The 24319-nt window shown below is 47.4% G+C and overlaps 1 protein-coding gene and 1 long non-coding RNA gene across 3 annotated transcripts in view; one reads left to right on the top strand and one right to left on the bottom strand.

The window, feature by feature from the left end:
* The window catches only part of GABBR2 (gamma-aminobutyric acid type B receptor subunit 2), a 370697-nt gene extending 348889 nt beyond the window's left edge, over positions 1-21808 (top strand). The window contains exons 14-19 of the mRNA XM_086416036.1: positions 8139-8249; positions 10870-11094; positions 12891-13073; positions 13451-13580; positions 16400-16517; positions 19238-21808. Coding sequence (XP_086272162.1) covers positions 8139-8249; positions 10870-11094; positions 12891-13073; positions 13451-13580; positions 16400-16517; positions 19238-19403 — 933 coding nt within the window. The 3' untranslated portion in view covers positions 19404-21808. The remainder of the gene's footprint in view (positions 1-8138; positions 8250-10869; positions 11095-12890; positions 13074-13450; positions 13581-16399; positions 16518-19237) is intronic.
* Positions 1-24319, bottom strand: part of LOC147367225 (uncharacterized) — a 48137-nt gene that overhangs the window by 3623 nt on the left and 20195 nt on the right. Inside the window, exons 2-6 of one of the 2 annotated variants that reach the window (XR_015169949.1) lie at positions 16707-16814; positions 16128-16328; positions 15066-15185; positions 9074-9169; positions 880-1077 (exon numbers count right to left, since the gene is read on the bottom strand). This is a non-coding gene — a long non-coding RNA (uncharacterized LOC147367225). The remainder of the gene's footprint in view (positions 1-879; positions 1078-9073; positions 9170-15065; positions 15186-16127; positions 16329-16706; positions 16815-24319) is intronic. The other variant, XR_015169948.1, reaches the window with a different exon arrangement.

The raw sequence follows: 24319 nt of genomic DNA, 5'->3' as shown, positions 1-24319 counted from the left end.
CAGTCCTGGACCAGCAGCATCAAGCATCCCTGGAAACTTGATGGGAATCCCTGGGAATCCCTGAAATTCGCCCCGCCCAGACCTACTGAGCCGTCTGGACTTTAACAAGACCCTGGGGTGGTTTGTGTGCACATTATATAAGGAGTGAGGAGCAATGCTGGCCCCTCACTTATTACACTCCAGCCATACCAGCCTCCTTTTGGTTCCTAAAACATGCCAAAGTCTTTGCCATTTCAGGTCTTGCCACCTTGCTGTTCCTTTTCCCAAGAATGCTCTCCCCCAAGGGTTTCACTTGACTGGTCTTTCCACCATTCAGATCTCAGACTAAATGTCGCCACTCCAGAAGAGCCTCCCCTGACAACCTGATCTGAAGTGGGTCCTCTGGCTCGTAGCCATCAGAGCCTTGTAGTTCCCTTCAGGAACACCCCTTACCCCTCTATTTGTACCTGTGCCCTGTGGTTCGTCACATTGCTGTGCCCTCCCTGGGTTGCACGCTCCAAGAAGGCAAGCATCCTTACACAGCCAGACCCCAGCATCCAGCACAGTGCGCGGTACACAGCAGGCACAGAACTACTGGCCAAGTCGATTCTGAATGAGTGGATGTAGGACAAATACACTTGTGAGATGTAAGACAAATAGAGTCATCTCTCAGTTACTCAGGCTTACATTAACTATACTATAAATTAACCCCTGGGCTCATTTGCAGATGGGAAACTGAGGTCAAGAAAAAGGCGAGGACTTGCCCAAGGTCACCCAGTGAGTCTATAGCAGGACCCAGCCCTTTGACCTTCCAGGCCTCAAGGTTTCAAGCCATGCTCAGACCCTTACTGGTCCACTTGTGCAGCCTGACAAAGCCGGATGTTTGTAGAGGCCACTGACCTACATTGTGAATAATTGCATCATGCAGAGGGACTCTCAGGCCAGCTGCTCTCCTTTCACTGCACAGATGGGGGAGGCTTTCCCGGGCAGCGTCTGCCTGCCTCCTGCTGAGCAGCGGCCGGACCAAGAGTCAGGTGTGAGCACGTGCAGCCTCCGGCCATCACAGACAGGCGTGGCCGCTCTGCTGGGCACTGCACCCTGTCAAGCAGAAAGAGCATTTTATCAGCTTGATTTCTCTCAGCACCAAAGCACAGCCTTCCCAGAGCTCCGGGGGCTTCAGGGAGGCCCCTGTCGAGTGTTTAGCAATTAAGCCATTTCTCCCTGAGCAGTACCTCACAGTCTAGAGAACAGGTTTAGACCCACTGTCTCCTTGGAATATGAGGCAGGGCCAGTTAGGGGACTCACCCAGAGAAGAAAGAACAAACATTGGTTTGGGAATCAGACAAACCTGGATTTGAATTCAGCTCTGACACTTAATAGCCGGAGATTTAGGGCAAGTTTCTTCACCTCTTGGCGCATGTTTCCTCATGTAAAACGAGGTTAACACCTTGTTAGGTTCTTGTGCACCTTCAACAAGACAACATGTATAGAGCTCACAGGTCCACAACCAGCACACTCGTCACTCAGGACAAGGCAGCTCTTGGTGTTAGGGTGGCTATTACTGGCTGAGGCCAGCCCATTCCCCTCTGAGGTCGTCTCTCATGAAACTGTCTTGATCTTACTAGAATGGAAGCCCCCTGAGGACACGGCTGTCATCAGTCCTGCCTTCCCCATGCCCGAAACAGTTACCTGGAAGATGGCAGTGCAGTACTTAACAGTTATGCAATGAATGAATAAATGATTACTTAGGAAATTGCCCATGTGAACAACAAGGAAGGAAGGAAAATAAAAAAGAGGAAAAAGCAAGCTGAAAGTTCCTGTAGGCCAGTCATCTGGGAAAAGGGAAACAGTCTTAGGCTAGTGGAAATAACACAGTCCACAACTGTACAGAGAAGTGGGCCTGAGATCCTGGCTCAGGCCCTGACATCAGATCCCAGGGGTCAATGCCCTGTGCTCCCTGGTGCTGGCCTCCATGGCCAGCCCACTAGAAGCGGGGGGAGTGCCACGGTCAGGTACAGCCTGGGCCCTCTGACCCCTCCTTCCCCAGTATCCTGCCATATTCTCCCAACTCTACTTCACCCACTGTCCCAGAGTGGGGGGGGGGGGGGCGGTGGGGGGGTAGAGGGGTAGTTCCTCCAATGTGCCTGAAGTCTGGCTTCATTTAAGGCCAGTTGAGTGCCTTCTCGAATAGCATAGGATGCTACTGACAGCTCACCACTTGTGGCCCCACGGAGCCTCAGAAGTAGCTCTGTACCCCCGGCAGAGGGTGATCCTCAGCTGCCCGGCGGACCCTCCTCACGGTTATTTGGCGCCCTCTAGTGGCGCTTTGGTGCACGACAATGACACCAAGTAAGCGCTCGGGTAATGGCCCAGGTCCCCTGCCTTCTACCGTTGCCTGGTCGGGAATGAGTGTGCGACTGCTCAGAGCATTCTGAGCTCCAGCCCCAGGCACTGTCAAGATGGATCATACAAGAAAGGGCATGGCTGTTATGTTTGCTTTGAAACTCAATGCAGGGCTCATTTGACTTTGTATTCAGACTCCCTGTCCTCTAGCCCCATGAGTACCTAAACTTCATCACTCATAAAACCACCCCAAATCACTGATCTGTGACCAGTGTGCACAGACATGAGAGAGACACTGATGGCCAGCAGGTACATGTGGCTTATTTCTGCATCAGTGCCTGCATGCTGGGAGATGGAGTAGAACCATTTCTACCAACCATGACCCTCGAACTCTAGGCAGAACTCTATGCTTCCCTCCCACCTCTGCAGGCAAGGCTATGCTTGCGGTTAATGGGGTGAATGGGGGGCTGAAAGACCGGATACAAGAATTTAAATTTCAGGATTTGAAGAGGGCAGAGCAGAGCAGGATGGAGGGCACGAGGAGAGGGTTACTGACAAGGCAAAGGGTAATGAGGCTGGAATGCCAGTTGCCAAAGGGAAAAGACAGAGCTAGCTGCAGCTCCATGAAAACTACCTATGGGGTCTTTTTAAAAGATACGGTTTATTTGGCTGGGCTGGGTCTCAGCTGCGGCAGGCAGGATCTTTGATCTTCATGTGGCATGTGAACTCTTAGTTGCGGCATGTGGGATCTAGTTCCCTGACTAGGGGTCAAACCCAGGTGTGCTGCATTGGGAGCATGGAGCCTTCACCACTGGACTACTAGGGAAGCCTCCACCTAGGGGGTCCTAACCATAAGGAACATGTGAATCACCAATGGAAGGCAGTTATTTAGAAAGCCAAGGAGATCTGGAGCAAGGGTGCTTAGTACCTACCACCTGAAGTGTTGAGCTCAGTTCTAGGTTTGCTGATCAAAGGTAAATTGAAGCAGTTTAGGAGGACCAGGCCAAGTTGTGGGGAGAGGCAATACATGCTTCACTTTAGATCTTGCCCTCCTGAGGAAGAGCGTGCAGACACAGGAGTTTGATATCAGTGGTGGGAGGTATAGGAGAAGGTTCTGGTTTAATAAAAATAAAAAAGAAAGAAAGAAAACCTGTGCAGCCATCTCATCAAGAGTGGGAGGAAGGGGCTCTGTCCATGGGGGTATATAAGCCAAGCAGTCATTGTCAGCTTCCCATGAATGGACTGTTCATTACATTGAACAATGGAGTATGACAGAATCAGTCCTTTCTACCCAGAATCTACGAGTTCATCATAAATTATCACCATTGTAGAACAACAGACCCAACCATCATTAATGGGCTTGCTGTTCACGTAAGACTGTAATGGGCCTGTGCTTCTTCATTCTGAGGTCTGCTTAGTTGTCAGACATTGGAGTAAACCCACTTGTGCCATTAGGTCACTACTGACCTTGGGGCCAAGTCCTTTCCCAGTCTCCTCAATTAAACACTGAAGGGACATCAAGAAGCCCCCACCACTCTTAGAATCTGGGTCAGTAGCAGAGGAGAGGAAATCTCTAGACCTTACCCTGGGGTGTTTCCCCTTGGCCACCACTGCAGAGGGCTCTTGTGGCCCCCACGGCCACCACTCCAGAGGCTAAGCTGAGGCTTTCTGTGACTTGGTACAATGAAAGGGGAATCATCCTGAGAACATGCCACTGGATGATCTAGTTACAAAATGGCCTGAGTCCACTGGCCCCATCCCTCCCATCTTCCTGCATCCATGTGGGAGCATCATCTTTCCCCAGGTACCCAGACAATGGCATGCCTTGAAAGTCAAATCTAGTGAGCAGGGCTAAAAGAAATACTGTTTCCATTCTCCACCTGACCAAGACCTTTCCCATCCCTGGATCCCACCAACATGCCCCTTCTTCCTTGTGACTGACCCTGGGGGTGCCTACTTTTCACCCTCAAAAGTGGGGCTTTATCATGGGCCTTAAAAGGCAACATCCAGAACACAGTTCTTTGATGAGATACCCTCAGTGGGATCTGTGCTGCAGACAAACAAATTTACAAGGAAATCTTCAGCACAGTAAATTTGTTATTGGTAGTGTGTGGATGTAGCGATTTTGAAACTATTTTGTGTCTGTTATAGAATTGAGAAAATGGGTGAACATCCTGATGTTGCTAGAAACCAGGGATCTCACTGAGGGAGAATAAAAATGCAAATATGGAATGGGGAGAGTAAGCAAGAAGCAGTGGTATTGGGTTTTATTTATATCTATAGATAGATGATGAAGAGATAGCTAGAGTGGTGGTGGGTGGATGGATAGATAGACAGATAGAAAGACAGATAAAAGGGTGTAGAAGTAATGATAGCCCAGGAACAGTGAGCACATCAAGTATCCAGATATGTTTCTAAATACTATTCTCTGCTAAAAAGAACCAGAACTCCTCAGGAAAATAGCTGATTCCAAGACTAGAGCAAGGAGAATACAAGGAGAGCCTGGAACATCTTATGCCTAGAAGTAGGAACATGCTCCCAAAAAACTATGAGGACATATTGAAAAACCACAGGAGGCAGCATGAAGGGGTTCCCTACTGGCCAAATCTGGAAAATTTCAAACAAAATGAATAACAGTAATGGATTATAAAACACTGAGTCTAAAAGGATCATAAGTCTATACTGATATACATGAATGAGTGGCAGGAAAGGAAATATCTTATTAACAGTATATTGCCAAGTACTTAAATGGAGTGTTAGGAAATCACCATCTTGCAGCCACCAAAGTAATATGACTCAAAATAGGAATCATGAATGGAAGCTGCAAGCACTGAGCTAATGTTTGTGGGGGAACAGGATACTCACACAGTCTCAAAGTATCTCCCACAGATTATTTATTAATTACAAGAGGGAAATAGGTACCTCTGAAGTGGAGAGATCTGGTAGACATCATCTCAACCAAATGATCACAAACATCACCAATAATGGGACAAAGTGTCATAAAGTGACCCTGATGTGAAACACCGAGGAGATGAGAACTTCACTTACCTAGGCTTCCTGCCAAGAATGTATAACCAGAATTTGGTCATGAAAGCACATTCAGACAAACCCAAATGGAAAGACATTCTACAAAATAACCTGGAATCTTCAGAAATGCCAGTGACACGAAAGACTGACGTGGGCTGAGGTCTTTTTTATATTGAAGTATATTTACAGTGCTGTGCCAATCTCTGTTGTACAGTGAAGTGACTCAGTTATATGCATACTTTCAAATATTCTTTTCCATTATGGTTTATCCTAGGAGATTGGAATATAGTTCTCTGTGCTATACAACAGGACCTTGTTGTTTATCCTTTCTAAATTTAATAGTTTGCATCTCCCAGCCCCAAACTCCCTGTCCATCCCTCTCCCCTTTACCCTCCTCCTTGGCAACCGTAAGTCTGGTCTCCATGTCTGTGTGTCTGTTTTGTAGATACATTCATTTGTGCCATATTTTAGATCCCACATGTAAGTGATATCATATGGTATTTGTCTTTCTCTTTCTGCCTTATTTCACCAAGAGTGATAATTTCTAGTTGCATCCATGTTGCTGCATTATTTCCTTCTTTTTTATGAGTAGTATTCCACTGTATATATGTATCTTCTTTATCCATCCATCCATCATTGGACATTTAGGTTGTTTCTATGTTTTGGCTATTGTAAATAGTGCTGCTGCGACTATAAGAGTGCATGTATCTTTTTGAATTATAGTTTTGCCCAGGTGTATGCTCAGGAGTGGGACTGCTGGATCATATAGTAATGCTATTTTTAATTTTCTAAGGGACCACCATACCGTTTTCCACAGTGGCTGTACCAATTCACATTCCCACCAACAGTGTAGGAGGGTTCCCATTTCTCTGCACTCTCTCCAGCATGTTATTCGTAGACTTTTTAATGATGGTCATACTGATCGGTATAAGGTGGTACTACCACATTGTAGTTCTGATTTGCATTTCTCTAATAATCAGTGATGTTGAGCATCTGTTCGTGTGCCTGTCAGCCATCTATACGTCTTCTTTGGAGAAATGTCTATTAAGGTCTTCTACCCATTTTTTGATTCAGTTTGGAGGTTTTTCGTTGTTTTTGAATTGTATGTATGAGCTGTTTATATATTTTGGATATTAAGCCCTTGTTGGTAGCCTCACTTGCAGATATTTTTGCCCACTCCACAGACTGTTTTGGGGTCTTTGTTGTTGCTTCTTTGGGTATTGGCCTGCACCACACAGCACGCGGGATCTTAACGAGGCTCAAGCCTGTGCACCTGCAGTGGAAGTGCAGAGTCTTACCCACTGGATCTCCACAGAATTTCCTGGCTTTTTTTGTTTTTAATAGCTTCTTTGGCTGTGCAAAAATTTTTAAGCTTAACTAGGTCCTATTTGTTTATTTTTGTTTTCATTTCTACTGCCTTGAGAGACTAAGAGAACATTGATATGATTTATGTCAGAGAATGATTTGCCTTTGCTCGCTTTGAGTTTTATGGTGTCGTATCTTACGTTTAAGTCTTAAGCCATTTTTTTTGGTTTTTTTGTGTGCGTGGTGTGAGGGTGTGTTCTAACTTGATTGTTTTACATACAGCTACCTTCCCAGCTCCACTGCTGAATAGACTGTCTTTTCCTATTTTATATTTTTGCCTCCTTTGTCAAAGATTAATTGATTGTAGTTGTATGTGGGTTTATTTTTAGGCTTCCTGAGGTCTTAAGATTGAAGGATAAAGGGCTGGTTCCAAGACTGACTACAGACACAATAAGTAAATGTAACACATGGTCCTTGACTGGGTCCTAAAAGGACATTACTGGACCAATCAGCAAAATTAAAAAATAGGTAGTGTATTAGATAATATACTGTATCAATATTATATTTCCTGAATTTGGTAGGTATCTGTGGTTATATAAGAGAATCTTTTTGTTCTTAGGAAATACATGCTATTTAGGGATGAAGAAGGGCCATGATGTCTGAAACTTAACTCTCAAATGGCTCACTAAAAATATATGTACAGTTTATATTTTTTCATTCTCTGGTTGTATTTTTCTCCTCTTACCACCATCTGGCTGATTCTCTCCTGGAGTTTCTCAGCTCACTTTCCTCAGAGAAGGACGCTCGGGTTGAATCCTCTCTACCACCCCTCTGAGGCAGAGCACTTTGCACTAGGAAAGTGCATAGGTCTCTGACAAGCCTCTGGATTGGCTGCCTGAGTTCAGGGGTCTACCCCTTGTAAAATCAGCTCTGGCCCAGAGTGCGTCATGTGGTGCATAACATGGCTGCTACCACTGCTTCCTCCATGGAGGTGGTGGGCACGAGGGTCTCCTTCAAGGGGTGTGGCAGGCCCCATGCTTGGTCTAGCCACCAGATACTACATTTCCAACTACCCAAGTTAATTCCAGAGAAACCCGAAGCCTCCTGCCCTGACTCTGCCTCATTCTTGCCTTCACTCTTTTAACACATGCTATGGGTGGATGCCTGCTCTGGGCCAGGTCTTATGCTATGTCCTATGGCACAGAAGTGACCCAGTCCCTACTCTCTTCGCTCTGATTCAAGTCAGAAAGGCATAAAAAACTCAGATAACTGAAGTTTAGAGCTAATCACAACCAACAAACAGAAAGCAGTCAATGCTGGCTGAGGGCTGAGCCCCACGGAACACAAGAGATGGGGTTCAAAAGGCCTCCTGGATGGTAGTACTGGCTGTGGCTCATGGGATGGAAATGGGCTATGAAACAGGGACCTGCCTGTTAGGAGGGTGTCCAGTGCCATCCCTGGGTTTCTGTTTTCTCTTCACACAGCCGGACCCAGCAGGACGGGACATCTCCATCCGGCCTCTCCTGGAGCACTGTGAGAACACCCACATGACCATCTGGCTTGGCATCGTCTATGCCTATAAGGGGCTTCTCATGGTAGGTGCAGAGCTACAGGCATAGTAGGGGAGATATTTCTCTGGCAGAGCTCCCTCTCCTAGGGGTCTCCATCAACCTAAAAGTAAACAGAACCCCCAGGACTAAGCCCTTGCCCTTTGCCACTCTCAGTGCCCGGCACGTACCATTTCAATCCCACGGCAACCATATAAGATACGTACAAATAATATCCCCATTTCACTGATGAGGACGTTGAGGCTTGGTTTGCCCAAGGTCACTGAGCTGGTAAATGGCAGAATAACCCCCAAACCTGTGAGTGTGCCTCCCAGCTGCCACTGTCCTGCTCCCTGACAGCGGTCTATTGACATCCAATGCATGTTCATATCCTGTGGGAGGTGTGTGGAATCATCTCCATTTGCAGATGCAGAAAATCAGGCTCAAACATGTTCAAGGGTTTGCTGGCGGCCACCTGGTAACCTCCAAACCCAATACTCTTTCCACTCCATTCATCTGTTATACAAAGATCACATACCAAGCCCACCTCACACAACTGTCAAATTTTAAGGTTGGGAAGGACTTGAAAGGGCAGTTCCATCCGACCGTATCCTGGGTTGACCCTTGAATCTTGTCTCCATATCCTGTGCAAAACACACCTGCACCTAAATACCTTCAGGGTCAGGACACTGGCCACTGCACCCTCAGATCCTCCCACAGGAAAGTTAAGCCACCGTCTGCCTCTGCGGCAGAGAGGAGGTACCCAGACACACATCCAGCCCTGCAGCACATTGCCAGAAGAACCCAGGCAGGTCTGTGGACTTGCCCGGCCTCTGCTTCCTCCCGTCTAGGATGCAGACAGCCACACCCACCTGTAGGATTGAAGAAACCAGAATGAAGCAGGCGTTCAGCAGTGTGGCTTCCTTCCCTCTCTCAGTATCTTGCTTCCTGGGCTTCTGGTTCCCATTCTGATTGGAATTAAAAATAACAATTAAACAGTCTGTGAGATAACACACCTAGAGGAGAGGAAAACAACTATGGTTGTAAAAATACAAATTACAAAATAATTATTAACTTATAATGGATATACCAGCTTATGAAATGCTTTCACATCCATCCTCTCATTTCATCTGGATAGAAACCCTATGAGATAGTGTAGGCCCTTGGGATGATGTTAACTGGTTCATGCAGCTGTTGGATGCCCAGACTTCTTCAGTGATAAAGCCAGAGGGAAAGGAACCCTTTGTAGGATGGCCTCCTGGAGGGGCTGGACCCCAGCCAAGGCCCCTGCACCATTCAATGGCTGTGGTCAGCTCTCCCGCCCACCCCACCGTTCCACCCAGCACCCCTCTGCACCTTCTCTGCAACCTGCCCAACCCTCAGAGGGGAGGCTAAACCCTCAACCATCTCTCCTTTCTGTTCACTGTTCTAGTTGTTCGGTCGTTTCTTAGCTTGGGAGACCTGAAACATCAGCATCCCCATGCTCAATGAAAGCAAGTACATTGGGATGAGCGTACTTCAGAGCACATCCTACTTCAGATCACATTTGACTTCTATCCTGTTCATTTCTGTTGGAAATGTACTAGTCAGGAATAGAGCTTTAAGTGAGGGCTTCCCCTGGTGGCTCAAATGGTAAAAAATCTGCCTGCAAGGCAGGAGACTCGGGTTCAATCCCTGGATTGGGAAGATCCCCTGGAAAAGGGAATGGCAACCCACCCCAGTATTCTTGCCTGGAGAATCCCATGGACAAAGAAGGCTGCAAGGCTACAGCCCATGGGGTCACAGAGAGTCAGACACAACTCAGTGACTAACACTTTCACTTTTCAGAACTGCAAGTGACAGAGAACTCACAATAATAGTGGTTTAAGAATAGATAATTTCCCTCTCAGGTAAGCAAAAGGGCTGGCATGGAGGCTCCTAGAATCTGAGCCCTTTGGATCTCGTCTCCCTCACCTTCATCATACAACTTCCACATCATGGTCTAAGATGACTGCTTAAGCTCCTGCCATCACATTCCACTCCATCTACTAAGAAGGTGGAAGAGGAATAGCCTTCTCCTCTGAAGACACTTCCTGGAGCTTATACACACCACTTCTTGAACCACTGTCTTGAACCCAGTCATATGCCGTACCTAGCTTCAAGGACAACTAGGAAATGGAGTCTCACTATTCTTGGTGGCTCGGTGCATTGGAGGATAACACAAGTCCTAGACACATGAGTTCTGCCTGGTTTAAGAGAAAAAGACCTGCCTGACTGTCTAGAGACAGTCCACTTTTATCACCGTGTTGCTCTGTGGCCTTGGGCAAGTCCCATCCTCCTTTCTGGGCCTCCCGGCTCTCTGTAAAGGGAGGGGATGTGGTTGAGACTGTGTCTGAAATTCCTTCCCACTGAGGCCTCCTGTGAACCTGTGTGTAAACCAGTGGTGGAAGTAAAAGGAGAACAGACAGTGTAACACCCCACTCTGCATTTCCTAGGCAGGACTCAACCCAGGGCCACAGGTGGGGACAGACTGTGAGATCCAAAAGACCTGGCCAGCAGCAATCCCGCTGGCCCTTACTGCAGCGTAGGCAGGAGTAACAGAAAAACCCTCAGCTCTGTCGCTTCTCAGAGCAGGAGCGCATGCCGCCACTTGCTAACAACCATCTCCCCTCTCTGTTCACTGTTCCAGTTGTTCGGCTGTTTCTTAGCTTGGGAGACCCGAAACGTCAGCATCCCCGCGCTCAACGACAGCAAGTACATCGGGATGAGCGTCTACAACGTGGGGATCATGTGCATCATTGGGGCAGCCGTGTCCTTCCTGACACGGGACCAGCCAAACGTGCAGTTCTGCATTGTGGCCCTGGTCATCATCTTCTGCAGCACCATCACCCTCTGCCTGGTGTTCGTGCCGAAGGTATGGGGCAGCCGCCGACAGCCCACCCTCACCTCCCCGGCATCTGGCCTCTGGCTCCCTCACAAGGGGATTGCCATGTTTCTTCCGCTTTCTGAAAGTTTTATGCACTTAAAAAATAATAATAATAATGACCACAGTTAACATCACAGGAAGTTTGGAAAATGCAGAAAAGCAAAACCAGATTTTTCAGAAATCTTACATAGTCCTGCTGCCCCAAAATAATCACTGTTAATATTATGGTTTGGTTTTTTTACTGTTAGTATTTCTGATGAACAGTCTTTTTTTTTTTTAAATGATTTACACAGAGACGCTTTTTCAGATATAGCTACAATTATCGTACACTTTGTAGTTTGCCTTTTTAACTTCTGCCCTTTGTACTGTCCCACAGTTTATAATCATAATTGAGGGCAAGTACTGTAATTTACTCATCCACTTGATCCCTTATTGGTGAGTATTACAATTTCTTCCAGATTTTTATATTATAAATGAACTTTTTTTTCTACATAATACATTTTCCTTATTTCTAATTATAACCTTAAGGTGGAGTCACAGAAGTAGTACTAGTGGATCAAAAGGAATAACCATTTTTAATAACCACTTATATTTTTCATTTATCTGCAGGGCTGACCTGAGAGATATTTTCCAAACATTATCCTATCCAGCAGTGGGCAGGTGAACCAGAGGCCTTGACCCCTGCACTAGGCTGATCTGTATAGAGGGAAACCTGACCTTCAAGAATAAGAGGAGGAGCAGGAAACAGAAACAGCTGAGAAGCCATTGACCCAAGTTAGGGAGCATCTGCCTTAGAAAAGGGGGAGAGAGACCACTGGGGTCCCACGGCTCCTGTGGCCTCCTGGGCAAGGCAGTGTCAGCTCTGTTCTAGAATGCCTCTGGCAGACACTCCTTCCTTTAGCTGTAAACACCTTCCCAGGCTCCAGGTTAACACCACAGCTTCTTTGCCTGCACTCTTACTTCCCCTCCACCCTGTAGAGATGCCAGATGATTCTAAGCCCAGCTTTTATCGGTTCACTCTGCTTTTTCACCCTCTATAGCTCTTCACTGCGTTCCTGGCTCCAGGATCGAGTCCCCAACACGGGACTGCCTTCCAGGACCATTGGATCTCTTTGTCTCTCCCAAAGAACTCTGTCCACCATACAGCTGCCCTTCTCTATCAGCACCCTGAGCCCCAGGCCTCCCTGTGTTTGCATTTGCCATTCCTTCTCCCTAGACTTCCTTTATCCTCACCATCTTTCCAAAGACCCTCCACGGATCCAAGCCCAGGCCCAGAGCAGCATGGTGAGCACTCTGGCCTGGTGAAGATCCCTTCTCCATCCATGCTCCTTGCCTCTGAACCATGAGGTCCTGGTGAACAGAGGCTGTGGCCATGGTTCTAACAAGCACAAGCTTGCGTACTGTCTTCACAGCTGTCGCCTACACCTGTTTTTATTTTCTGTGTGGAGTAAGGCCTAAGGCAGAATGAGGCTCAGTTGGACTGAGGCTAAGGGGCACTGGGTGGGCTCTGCAGGATGGCTGGGATTCTCATGCAATCAGGGTCCGGAGACCAGACATCTAGGAGCAAGGAAAAAACCAAGACCTAGCAAAAGGAAGGGCCTGCCCAAGGGCACAAACAAAACAAAAGGACAGAGAAAGCCTGAGCCTGGGCTCCAGACTCCCAGACTGTGTGGTTCCCAGGGTCCCATCTTGCCTCCGGCACAGGACCCCTGGAAGCAGCTGGATGGACATGGGGGAAGTATGGACCCAAGAGTCCTTTTTTCAGCCCTCCTTTGTCTTTTCAGCTCATCACTCTGAGAACAAACCCAGACGCAGCAACTCAGAACAGACGATTCCAGTTCACTCAGAATCAGAAGAAAGAAGATTCTAAAACCTCCACCTCAGTCACCAGCGTGAACCAAGCAAGCACATCCCGCCTAGAGGGCCTGCAGTCAGAAAACCATCGCCTGCGAATGAAGATCACAGAGGTACCTCCCACAGGGCTGGTCATCAGGGCCCCGTCCTCCCACCTGAGCCCTTCTGCCTTGTGCAGGAACTCTCCGGGCTGCCACTTCCCACCACATCCCCTCAGAGCATCGCCACGTCGTGATGGTGCAGCCCCGTCTCCTGTCACTATGGCTGCAACAAGAGCTGGGGGAACATAAACTAGACAGAATCTGACAGGAGTTTATTGCCCCCTTGGCCCAGGCTATGGGGTCCAGCGATGCCCAATTCAAGACGTTCTCTGACAGGAGTTCTTAGAGATTTGTGAGCCCCCAGATTATAGCAATGAGTTGGGAAAACTCAATTTCCTACTTGGGGCCAGGGCAGGAGCTCTCACTCAGCTGGAGCCTGTGTCTTCTAGCTGGACAAAGACTTGGAAGAGGTCACCATGCAGCTGCAGGACACACCAGAAAAGACCACCTACATTAAACAGAACCACTACCAAGAGCTCAACGACATCCTCAACCTGGGGAACTTCACCGAGAGCACAGGTAGGAGGAGGCGGGACCCTGGGTATGAGATATTTTACAGATGAAGACCCTGAGGCTCAGAGGGGCAGTGCAGGGCAGGTCTGAAGTCCCACAAGCCAAGCTGGAGTGTCTGAAACCCATGACTTCTGAGCACAGTTCAGTGTTTGGAGTCCCACCTGGGGATCCACCTACACACGGCGCTTCTGTTCCTCAGTCCCCTAGGTTTCAGCTCCACGTGTCCACAGCATGGCCAGTATTCCCAGTGTTCTGATTAGGGGCACGCTGTTCTTAGTGAATAATGTACTCATACTTCTCCCAACGTTACAGTTTCAAACACACCTCATCAATGTACAGGAAGGGGATAGTCTATAAGATGACATGACGCTCAGTCCCACCAACCACTTGAAGAACAACAGTCCATTTTTTGCCTACATTTAGGAAAAAATTTTTAAAAGATCACTAGTGTTGCTAAGAGCATACGGAAATGGACATTTTCCTGCAATGTTTTGGAAGTTGGTCTGGCACTCTCTAAATGTCAGGTGTTAAGCTCATTCACTAGCGATTCCCCTAGCAAGAGGCTGCCTCTTGGAAACAGTCGCACATGGTCAAAGGTATAGACACACAGTGCTTATTGTAACACTACCTGTAGGTGAGAAAAGCTGGCATTAACTTACCTGTTTGTCATTTGGGGTGGTTTTATTGATTACGATACACCCCAAACAAGGCACATGATACAGCTGTTAAAAAGTGAGGTGTATCTATTTGTGCAGGGCTTCCCAGGTGGCTCAGTGGTAAAGAATCTGCCTGCCAATGCAGAGGATGTGGGTTTGAACCTTGGGTCAGGAAGATCCCCTGGAAAAGGAAATGGCAACCCACTCCAGTATTCTTGCCTGGAGAAGCCTATGGACAGAGGAGCCTGGCAGCCTATAGTCCATGGTGTTGCAGAGTCAGATATGACTCAGTAACCAAACAACAAAAATCTATTTGTGCAGATATGGAATGATCTCTAAGAAAAGTTCCATGAAGACCAGAATTAAGATATACACAAATGCACACACATGTATGTATATGTGTTTGTATGAGTGCATTTTTTAAACAAGATTTGGTAGAACAAACACCAGATTGTTAACAGTATCTACCTGTGTGAAAGGGACAGTATGTGAGGAGAGTGGGTGAGAAAATTAATTTCATTTTATATACTTCTCTATTCTTTCATCCTGTCATTAGCATATATCATTAATTTTATAAAATCAGTTTAAGTCAATGAAAAATCTTTAGTTTCTTTTTATAAGTAATAAGTATTTTATTTTATAAACAATATTATAAAATTCTTATATATTGAGGGTTGACTGTTAAAAGTTTAGACTGAGATAAGTAACAAGGAATTGAGCACTTGTTGGGCACTTCAAATTAGTGGAGAAAAATGAATTATTCAATACATTTCATTGGGATAAATGGGTAGCCACCTGGAAAAGAATAAAGTTAGATCCTTACCTCACAACTTACCCAAAAATAAATTCCAGATGGATAGAAGATTTAAATATAAGAAAGTGACACCATGAATGTACCAGAAGAAGCCATAGGAGAGTTTCTTTTGTAATCTCAGCAGGGGAAGGGGAATCTTTTCTGTAAAACAGAGAAACCACAAAAGAAGAGGTTGACCAGAACACTGGACAGTACTTCAGCATTAGGCAAGGGGGCCATTCTAAACAGTGAAATAATCGCCATCACAACACCCAGAACTGTGAACAATGTGGTACTTCAGAGACCACAATAAGCATACTTATAACATGAGAGCTAAAGCAAGAAGGCAGAGCCTTGTTCAACCTCAGCTGGGACAGTGACTCAGATTTTTGATGCTCTGTGTGTGCTATCAAATGACAGTGAAGGTATCATGGGTGTTCAACTCTGGGGTTACAGACAGATGTCAGCAGGTTCACAAACACAGAATCCGTGAATGAAGAGGATTGACTGTGTTCACGTGGATGCAAAACGACATACATATAAGGTTGCCCCCTGCAGCAGAAAAAGAAAACACCCAAACTCTTTTCCAAACCAAATAAATCTAGATCTCTCAGGTCAAGATCATGTTTTTATATTTCTTTAGTCCTCTCCAGGTGGTTCTGAAGTACAAAGAAGGTTGAGAGCATCATGTTTTGTGGCTACGCAGTATTTCTTTGGAGGCCCCATTTGTACATATTAGTAAATAACAAATCCATTATTACTGCACAAATTTGGGTTAGTTCCAACTTTCTGATATTGTAAAGGATAGTGATTTAAACATCTTGTATATATCGTCACACAGATTGTTAACTATTTCTTTGGGATAGTTTCTCAAAGTGGAAATTCTGAGTAAAAGAAACATACTTTTTGAAGTGTTTGATATTTATTGACAGTACCTCCCAGAAAGATTATGACAGTTTATACTCTCACCAACAGTTTACTATTATTATTCTTTTCAGTCTGTGGCAATCTTGGAGTCCTTTTTTCTTTGTCATTACATCCCTAACACACCGAAGAAGAGAACCTTCATATTAGAACCTCTCATTACTAAGTGATGTTACCTACATTGGTCAACTTGATTCCCTTTTTTCTTATAGAAAAGGAGGTCCCAGGGTGCACCATCCACATCTCCAGCATGCCGTGTCCATCCCTGGATGGGAGCTTCTAGGCTCCCTGCCTTGGGCTCAAGAGAGCAGCTCAGGGACCAGCGCTTAGAGAACTCAGGGAAGATGGGCTCTTCTGCATTCTCCCTTCTTGGGCAGTATCCTATAAATGGATACATTGTTGATTTTTTTTTAATTAATAGAATTATTGCAATTTTGTTGTTCTGCATTCAGATGGGGGAAAGGCCGTTTTAAAAAATCACCTCGATCAAAATCCCCAGCTACAGTGGAACACAACAGAGCCCTCTCGAACATGCAAAGATCCTATAGAAGATATAAACTCCCCAGAACAGTAAGTACCTTCTCCTTTGGAATTATTGCCAGAGTACTGCACAAGAGTTTACAATTGGCACCATGTTTTCACATGCATTACTTTATTTGAACTCTACAGTAATTTCATGATACAGATCAAATTACAATGCTTATTTTACAGATAAGAAGACTAATACTCAAAGAAGCGAGGTGACTTGCCAAAGCTTACCAGTTGCCAAATGCAAGGGATAGGGTTTGAACTTGGGTCTGTCCAATGTCAAATCCCATGTTCTCTTCCTTTGTTGGGCTTCCCAGATGGCTCAGCAGGAGACTCCACCTGCAGTGCAGAAGACATGGGTTTAATCCCTGGGTCAGGAAGATCCCCTGGAGAAGGAAATGGCAACCCACTCCAGTATACTTGCCTGGAGAATCCCATGGGCAGAGGAACCTGGCCGGGCTACAGTTCATGGGGTCACAAAGAGTGGGACATAACTGAACCAACTTAGCAGGCACACAGCCTTTGTTACATGTAAAATGAATACATTTACTTAACACTAATTTACTGAGACCTATATGTATCAAGCACAGAAGTGAAGAAAACAAAAATCCTTCCCTTCATGGAGTTTACCTTCTATCTGGCAGACAATAACTTAACAAAAAAGCAAACCCCTGTATGTAAATGATAGGTGCTTTGGAGAAAAATTAAGAGATCATAATTTTACACAGGGAAGTCAGAGCAGGCTCAGTGAGAATGTGACATCTAAGCAAAGCCCTGGACATCTCTGGCAGCTTTGTCCCCACTGGTAATTTTTAGTTCTTCCCAGTTTACGGCAGATTAGAAGCAGCAATTAGAAATGTCAGCCCTGAAACTTGCTCCCTAGGAAGTGACAACATGGGGGGAGGAGCCAGCAAAAGGAGCCCATTCACCAACTGCAGTGTCATTTGGGGCCATGTAGTCACAGAGTTAAGAGCCTCTCGACCCACTTAGCTCCAAGGCCTTGAAGCTGATGGGTCCAGTATAATCACTGATGGTTACATGGCATTCATCAGTGATCTACCTATGAGTTCCGTGCACTAGAATGCAAGCACCTTGAAAGTAAGGTGTAAGTCCTTCCTATGTCCCTTGGATTGAACACAGCTTCCAGTACTGAATTAATGAAAAAGCAAACAGGATCCTAACAGACAGCAGAGCACGTGGCTCTGACAGCAGGACACAGATCCCACACTGCTCAGGGTGCTCAGGCACAACACCCTTTCCCAGGTCAGGTTCATTCTCCAGCTCCCCATTTTCCTGGACTCTTTGCCAACACCAATGACATTATACAAGTTCAACTTGAGTTTCAAAATGAGGTCTCCGACACACTAATCTCTCATGAGCACTTGGGAGACACCATTCTGGCCAGCAGATCCTTAGGGAGCGGGGGTAGCACTGCCTCTGGCTCCATGAGTCTCAGAACCTCACCAACACCCTGCCTACACACCAGGTACCCTGTGCGTTGATTTACCACCCATAAAGCACTGTCTTTCATCAGAAGAAGCCTCACCTTCCCTGGTTCTGGTTGTTTCTGTACCCAGAAGAGCAGGCTCTCTGTACCCTTTCCTCATCTTTATCATGGGACTAGCAATACTTCTTTTGCCTAGTGGCTTCTGTGAAGGTCTAGGGATTTTCCCACCTGAATGGCCTGTGGGACACAAGGAGGCCTAAGAGTTCAGGGAATGCAACTTCCCAGATGCAGTGGAGCATTGTACAAGATGCAGCAGAGCAGGAGATCAGTGGCCCGTGCACATCCCCCAAAGCAGTCTTCACAACAACTGAGGTGACTCTGCTGCCTGCTGGCCATGAGGACTAATGAGAAGGCAGGCAGAAGGGTAGGCGGTGAGCAGGGAGTCTCTGCTCCTCCTCTGTCATCCTGCTTACCCAGCCCCAGGTTGTCGTTTTTTTGTTTGTTTTTTTTTTTTTTTTTGTAACTTCATTTCTTGGAATTTGCCAAGGGTTCTGGGGGCTCAGAGGAGGAAAGAGCTCATTTTCTGGCGGTGGGGGTGGGGGTAGTACAAAACAGATGACATTTAAACTGGACCTTAGAGGGAAAGCAGAGGAAGAGCTTTCTAGGCTGGGAAAACAGCATGTGCAGAGGCTTGGAAGATTGCCCATAAGCAGGGTTTTAGGGAAAACTAGCCACAAGAGGGTAAAATATTTGGTGGGAGCAGGTAGAATATTCACCTGAAGAACCTGGCAAGAAGCAGATCTTGGGGAGCCCTGAATGCCCCATTCCAGTGTAGGAAAGAGTACACTAGTCACCAAAGAAGCCACAAGACCAGGAAGGAACCTTTTGGAACTGGCCAGCATCAGGGATGCCAATGAGCAAGGACAGAGCAGCTGAGAAGCCTTTCAGGGATGGAACCCAAAGCCAAGTCCATTTGCAGACTTGCAGGAGTAGAGAACTGTCTGTGTTTGCGGCAAAGCCCTGTTCAAAGGGCAAAGTCTTGTTCTTAGGAAGCACTGGAAGCTCAAGAAGCCTGCCTCCTCCCTGCTTACTGTCACCGTGGTTATTGCCGGGCAGCAGTTGTCACAGGTAGGCCTGCATTAAACATCTGCCAGATAGGTAAGTGACTGGATGACAGGAAGTCAGACCCTGGACTGAGAGAGAACTGCACTCCCTACCATCAGCTTCTTGGCCCAAGCGAGTCCAGGGGCCTTCCTGGTGAGCACAACCAGCCAGCGTTCACTAACACTCCTCCCTTCTTTTCTCCCTGCCGCAGCATCCAGCGCCGGCTGTCCCTCCAGCTCCCCATCCTCCACCACGCCTACCTCCCGTCCATTGGAGGCGTGGACGCCAGCTGTGTCAGCCCCTGCGTCAGCCCCACCGCCAGCCCCCGTCACAGACACGTGCCACCCTCTTTCCGAGTTATGGTCTCGGGCCTGTAAGGGTGGGAGGCCTGGGGCCGGGGCCTCCCCCATGACAGAACCACACAGAGCAGAGGCAGCTGCTGCAGGAACACTGTCAGCTCTGGCTGTGGAGAAGCTGGCGCCACGGCTGGCCTTGTGGGACTGCTCAGATGGCATGCAGTGCACAGGATGGGGGGCACTTGGCACCTGACCTCGCGCCTTATTTGTGAAGTTTTTATTCTTTCACAAAGAAGAGGAATGAAAATGACCTCTTCCTTCATGTCTGCAAAGGAAGAGGAGCTAGGATATTTGAAACTTTGCAAAAAAAAAAAAATCCTAGACAAGGAGAAAGTTGCTAGAACTCCAGCTAGAAGTCACTGAGTGGCCCTGAGCAGCCTTGAAAAGAGGCGAAGGCTTCTGGAGAAACCACCTCTGCCTCTCCACACACGCCACTGGCTGTGGCCCCCCAGGCCAGCCCTTCTCCCCTCTGGGGAAGGAGGCAGGCAGGGCAGCCAGGCCTCCAGCGGCCAGTCCGGCCAACTGCAGCCTTCCTGGAACAGGGAGTCTTGTGGGAAGTGGGGCCGGGCACAGCTCTGCGGGCCGAGGGCTGGGGTACCGGAGTAGGCTGACTCACACATTAACACAATAACACCCATTCCGGGACCGTGGGGATTTAGGGCACGTCACTGCAGACACGCTCTGCAGCATTCACCCACAGTCGGCCATGTCTTTGTGTTCCTATTAGGTGCTCCCCATAATAAGGGGAGCACCCGAGCTAATCATAGAATGTCCGTTCCCAGCAAACACGATAAAGAAAGATTGTGCACTTTAACCTCTCTCATCAGGGCCCAAGGGCTGGCTGGGGTTTTGTTTTGTTTTTTTCCACTGACTTTGTTTATGACCAAAGTGAATCAGGGGCATCTGCTAGAGAACACCCCTGTAGTCATGGGGAGAGTGTTAGCTGAGCGCTTCCCTTACCTTCCAGAAGGCAGCCTTCATCCAGACAAGCTGGCGGGCTCTGCCCTAGTGGGGGGTGAGGGGCGGGGTGGGGTAATCAATCAGCATAGTGATTCTCATTCATAAGATCACTCTTCCCTTTTAAAGGAACCCCAAAGAGCACCGGCCTGGGAGTGAGACAGACCTGGGTTCAGGCCCTTGCTCCACTGCTAACTCCTTCCATGACCTTGGGCAGGTCTCTTGTGTCTCTCTGAGCCTGTTTCCCCTCACTAACAAACTGGGGTTGAAATAACACCCGTCCTGCCTACCTCACAGGGTCCCTCTGAGGATCAAAACTTGATCTTGTCCAGAAACGCTTCCTACCGATCAGTGAAGCGGCCCTGACCCGTGAGGTATCAGGATGACCATGACCTTCAGCCCTCAGGACAGTCAGGGCTGCAGCGCAGAGAAGCACCCAGCACAGCCCTCTGCCAGGATCCACCCAGCTGGAGAGGGGCTCCCGATGACTTTTGTGACATTCCTAGACAGGTTCATTCTCTGCTAAAGAAAGGCCTGAATGACAGTGTCCGGGACGTCTGCACAACTGAGCAGTCGCTCAACTCCCTAAAGAAACCTAATGGCAGCTTCAACAGGCAGGCAATAATCTCTTCCCAGACCACGGAAGTCAGGAATACAGCGCTGTCACCACCAGGTTTTGACAAAAGGGCCCATGGGAGTCTCAACCATCGCCAACATTTCAAAACACCCTATTTCACGTAGCATAGCATTCCCCCCTGCTCCCCCAAAGAGAGGTTATGGAGGAACGTAGCTTTTAGGGGGAAAAAAATGTTAACACATCACAGGTCAAGTTGAAGTCACTGTCTGTTTAGGCACTAAAAATCGGTGTTGTCACTCACTGTGTATTACAGTATTTACTTGCTTTCTTGATTTCACCAAACCAGATTTAATTTAAAGGATCACATTTAATTTTTCAAGGGGAAAGAGACAATTCATTGTACATAATGTATACACACACACACACACACACACACAAAACAATACCTGTAGAAATATTAATCCAGCATAGCAGGAAAAAAAAACAAAAGTATCGGACAGTCGGAGGTGAGTGTGTGCATCCGTGACCCGTTGTGACTCCTGAGCGTGCACAGTCTTCTAGAGTAACCCACACAGTACATTCTCTGTCTTAATGATACTGTAGGTTCACCCAATTTTTTTTAATTTCCCCACAAATAACAAGACCCACAGAAGTGACTCTAGCTATTTAACGATTCTGTTCTTTTATATGCAGCAAACACACCATACATTTCCTAAGAGGCTTCAGCCTGAAGGTGTTTTCCAATGAACGTTAGTGCACAAATGCTTTAAATTAGACTGGAACTGCCAGAATCAAATGTAAATGAGGAGTTTCTCATACCCCTATTGCATGGTATAAATTTTTAATAAATTGTTGCAAATTTGTTTTTATGAATAAAAGGAAAAAAACTGTCTTTAATGCCTACTCTTCCCCAAATGCAGGTCAGATCATGCCATAGCCTTCTGCTCAGAAACTCGGGGGGTAGCTCTGGGGGAGTCTGCCCAGCATGTCCCTTCCTTCAGATGCTGCCTCTGCAGACAGGAGCAGAGCAGCCCTGCTGCCTTCTGGTGATAGGTCCTGGGGAGGGAACCTGACCTCAGCTGGGCCAGTAAGTTTCTTTCCAAGGCAGAGAAGTTGCCCACAGAAGAGAAAAATGAAGCCAGCATAGAGAGAAACAGGATCAAGAGATGTGTCCTGATGGTGGTGTCCAAGCACAGGGTCAGCTGTTTCTGAAGGACAGCAGACCCCTGGTCTTCAGATTGTCGGTTCTCTCAATGAATCACTCTTTCTGCCTAGGTTAGTTCAAGTTCAGTTCCCAGTAGTTGCAACCAAAAGGTTCCTGACCAGTTTAGAAGCCTCACTGCCTCCCTGGGCCTGACTCTCACTCCAGGCCATGACAGCCTGTGGAGATTTGGTCCCAAGCTCCTTCCAGATACATCACCCACCTCCCCTGGGCCCTACAGACTGCACTTCCTTCACCATACTGGCCCTCAGTCTACAGCTCCATCTCAAGTCCACCCCATCCTTCAAGGTCTCATCCAAAACGCCCTCTTAGTTCCCTCAACCGGAAATGTTCTCTTCTGCTGTCCCTCTCCCACCACACTGGGTACAGGCTCATGCTGGCCCTTCCTCTCCGCCACAGACCACGAGTTCCCCAAGGATGGAAGGTACATCTACTTCCTCCACGTCCCCAATTCCCCCAGCATCAAGCTTTCTCATTGGCTCGGAACAGTCCCTGATGAGGCTCCTGCAGAGTTGAACGTTGTGGCTGAGGCACGTCCATATTAGTTTCCAGGTCTGGAAGACTAAGCAAGGCCAATGTGGCCAAAGCAGTCCAGGGAGGCCTGAAGCCATGTGACTGGGTGAGAGTCCCCAAAATGGGGGGCTGGACCACAGACTTCACTAGAAGGCTGGATCCAGGCTGGAGTTTCCTAGTGCACAAGATCCTTAGTGAGCCTAAGGATCAGGTCTTCTGAATCCTGGCCACCTTCTACACAGCCCTCCTCTGTGACAGGATGGTCAAGGGTGGGGAACAGGTCCAACAAGGTTATCTAAGGTCACCAAATGAGTCACGGTGAAGGCAGGGACAGAACCAGAATCCTGATTAATCCGCCTTCTCTACCTGATCTAGACTCACAGAAATTAGGAGCTAAGAAGAACCTTAGGGGTCAGCTTGTCCAACCCCTCACTTCACACATAGGCTAAGCTGAGGACCAGTGACAGGAGCCAAGGTCAAGCAGACAGTCCTGAGAGGGCAGGCATGGAGCCTGGATTTTTCTCACTTTGAGATACAGCTTCTTCCTCACACTTGACCCAGAACAACCACAGTAGGGAGACACTGCTCCACCACCTCAGGTTATTGAGAAGTCTTCCTATTTCCCCACTAAATAAGGAATCAACTGAAGAAAACGTTAGCCTTTCTTCCTAACACTTTTGAAAATTCTCACGGGACTGAAGAAAATGCTCATCACCATCATCAGTAGAGTTCTTCATGCCTTGCTTGACCTTGGGGAGCAGCTCTGTGGTAACTGAAGTCTAAAGGAAAGGACCCAAGAATGGTGGGCACCTCATTCTTTCATTTAGGGGTCTCTTTGACTTTCTTTGGTTATGATTAGCTTGTTTTCGAGGTAAAACTAAAATAAAGACTATTTCCAAGCCTCAAAGAGAAGCATTCCAGAGTTGAAGCACTTTGAGAAAATGCTGGTTGGTAGTCTCCTTACCCTGTGCTGTGGAGACGACCCTGGGATGATATGCTCTGAAGGAAGGTGGGAAAGGTTTCTAGAAAACACTGAACCTGGGGCACCAGCCAGAGCCCTGACCTTCCAGACTGTTCTCCATGCTCAGCAGTCTCCTCTCTAGAAGAATCCTCATGGGATCGGACTCCAGAGGCTCAGAAGCCAAGGACAGGGAGAGGAGGTGGTGCTGGGTTTAAAAAAAAAAAAGAAAATACACCAGTAGTCACTGGCTGCTCTGCCTGTCCTGCCCATTCCTGCCCCTCCCCTGGCAACACAGCTCTGTTTGTTAGGGGAGGAGAGGGACCTATGGGAGGGACCCTGAAGGAACCATCCTTGCTGCCTTCCCTGGACACAGAAAGAAAGTGAAAGTCGCTCACTTGTGTCCCAACTCTTTGTGACCCCATGGACTATATAGTCCATGGAATTCTCTAGGCCAAAATACTGGAGTGGGTAGCCTTTCCCTTCTCCAGAGGATCTTCCCAACCCAGGGATCAAACCCAGGTCTCCCACATTGCAGGCAGATTCTTTACCAGCTGAGCCACAAGGGAAGTCCAATTCCCTGGACACACAGATTGACTTAAAGATGTGCTCATTACCTAAGCCCAGCCAATCAGAGCCCTTCCAGGGTTTCAGCCAGAGTTTAGTCTCAAATCTTGCCTTACAATTGGAGAGAAATGAAAAAAGAGAAA

Source organism: Bos grunniens, chromosome 8 (genome assembly GCF_055505025.1).
Source record: "Bos grunniens cultivar Pamir isolate PY7600 chromosome 8, Bosgru_T2T1.0, whole genome shotgun sequence".
NCBI lineage: Eukaryota > Metazoa > Chordata > Mammalia > Artiodactyla > Bovidae > Bos > Bos grunniens.
Note: the sequence above shows the minus strand (reverse complement) of the source record. Positions and strands in the feature narration are given on the sequence as shown.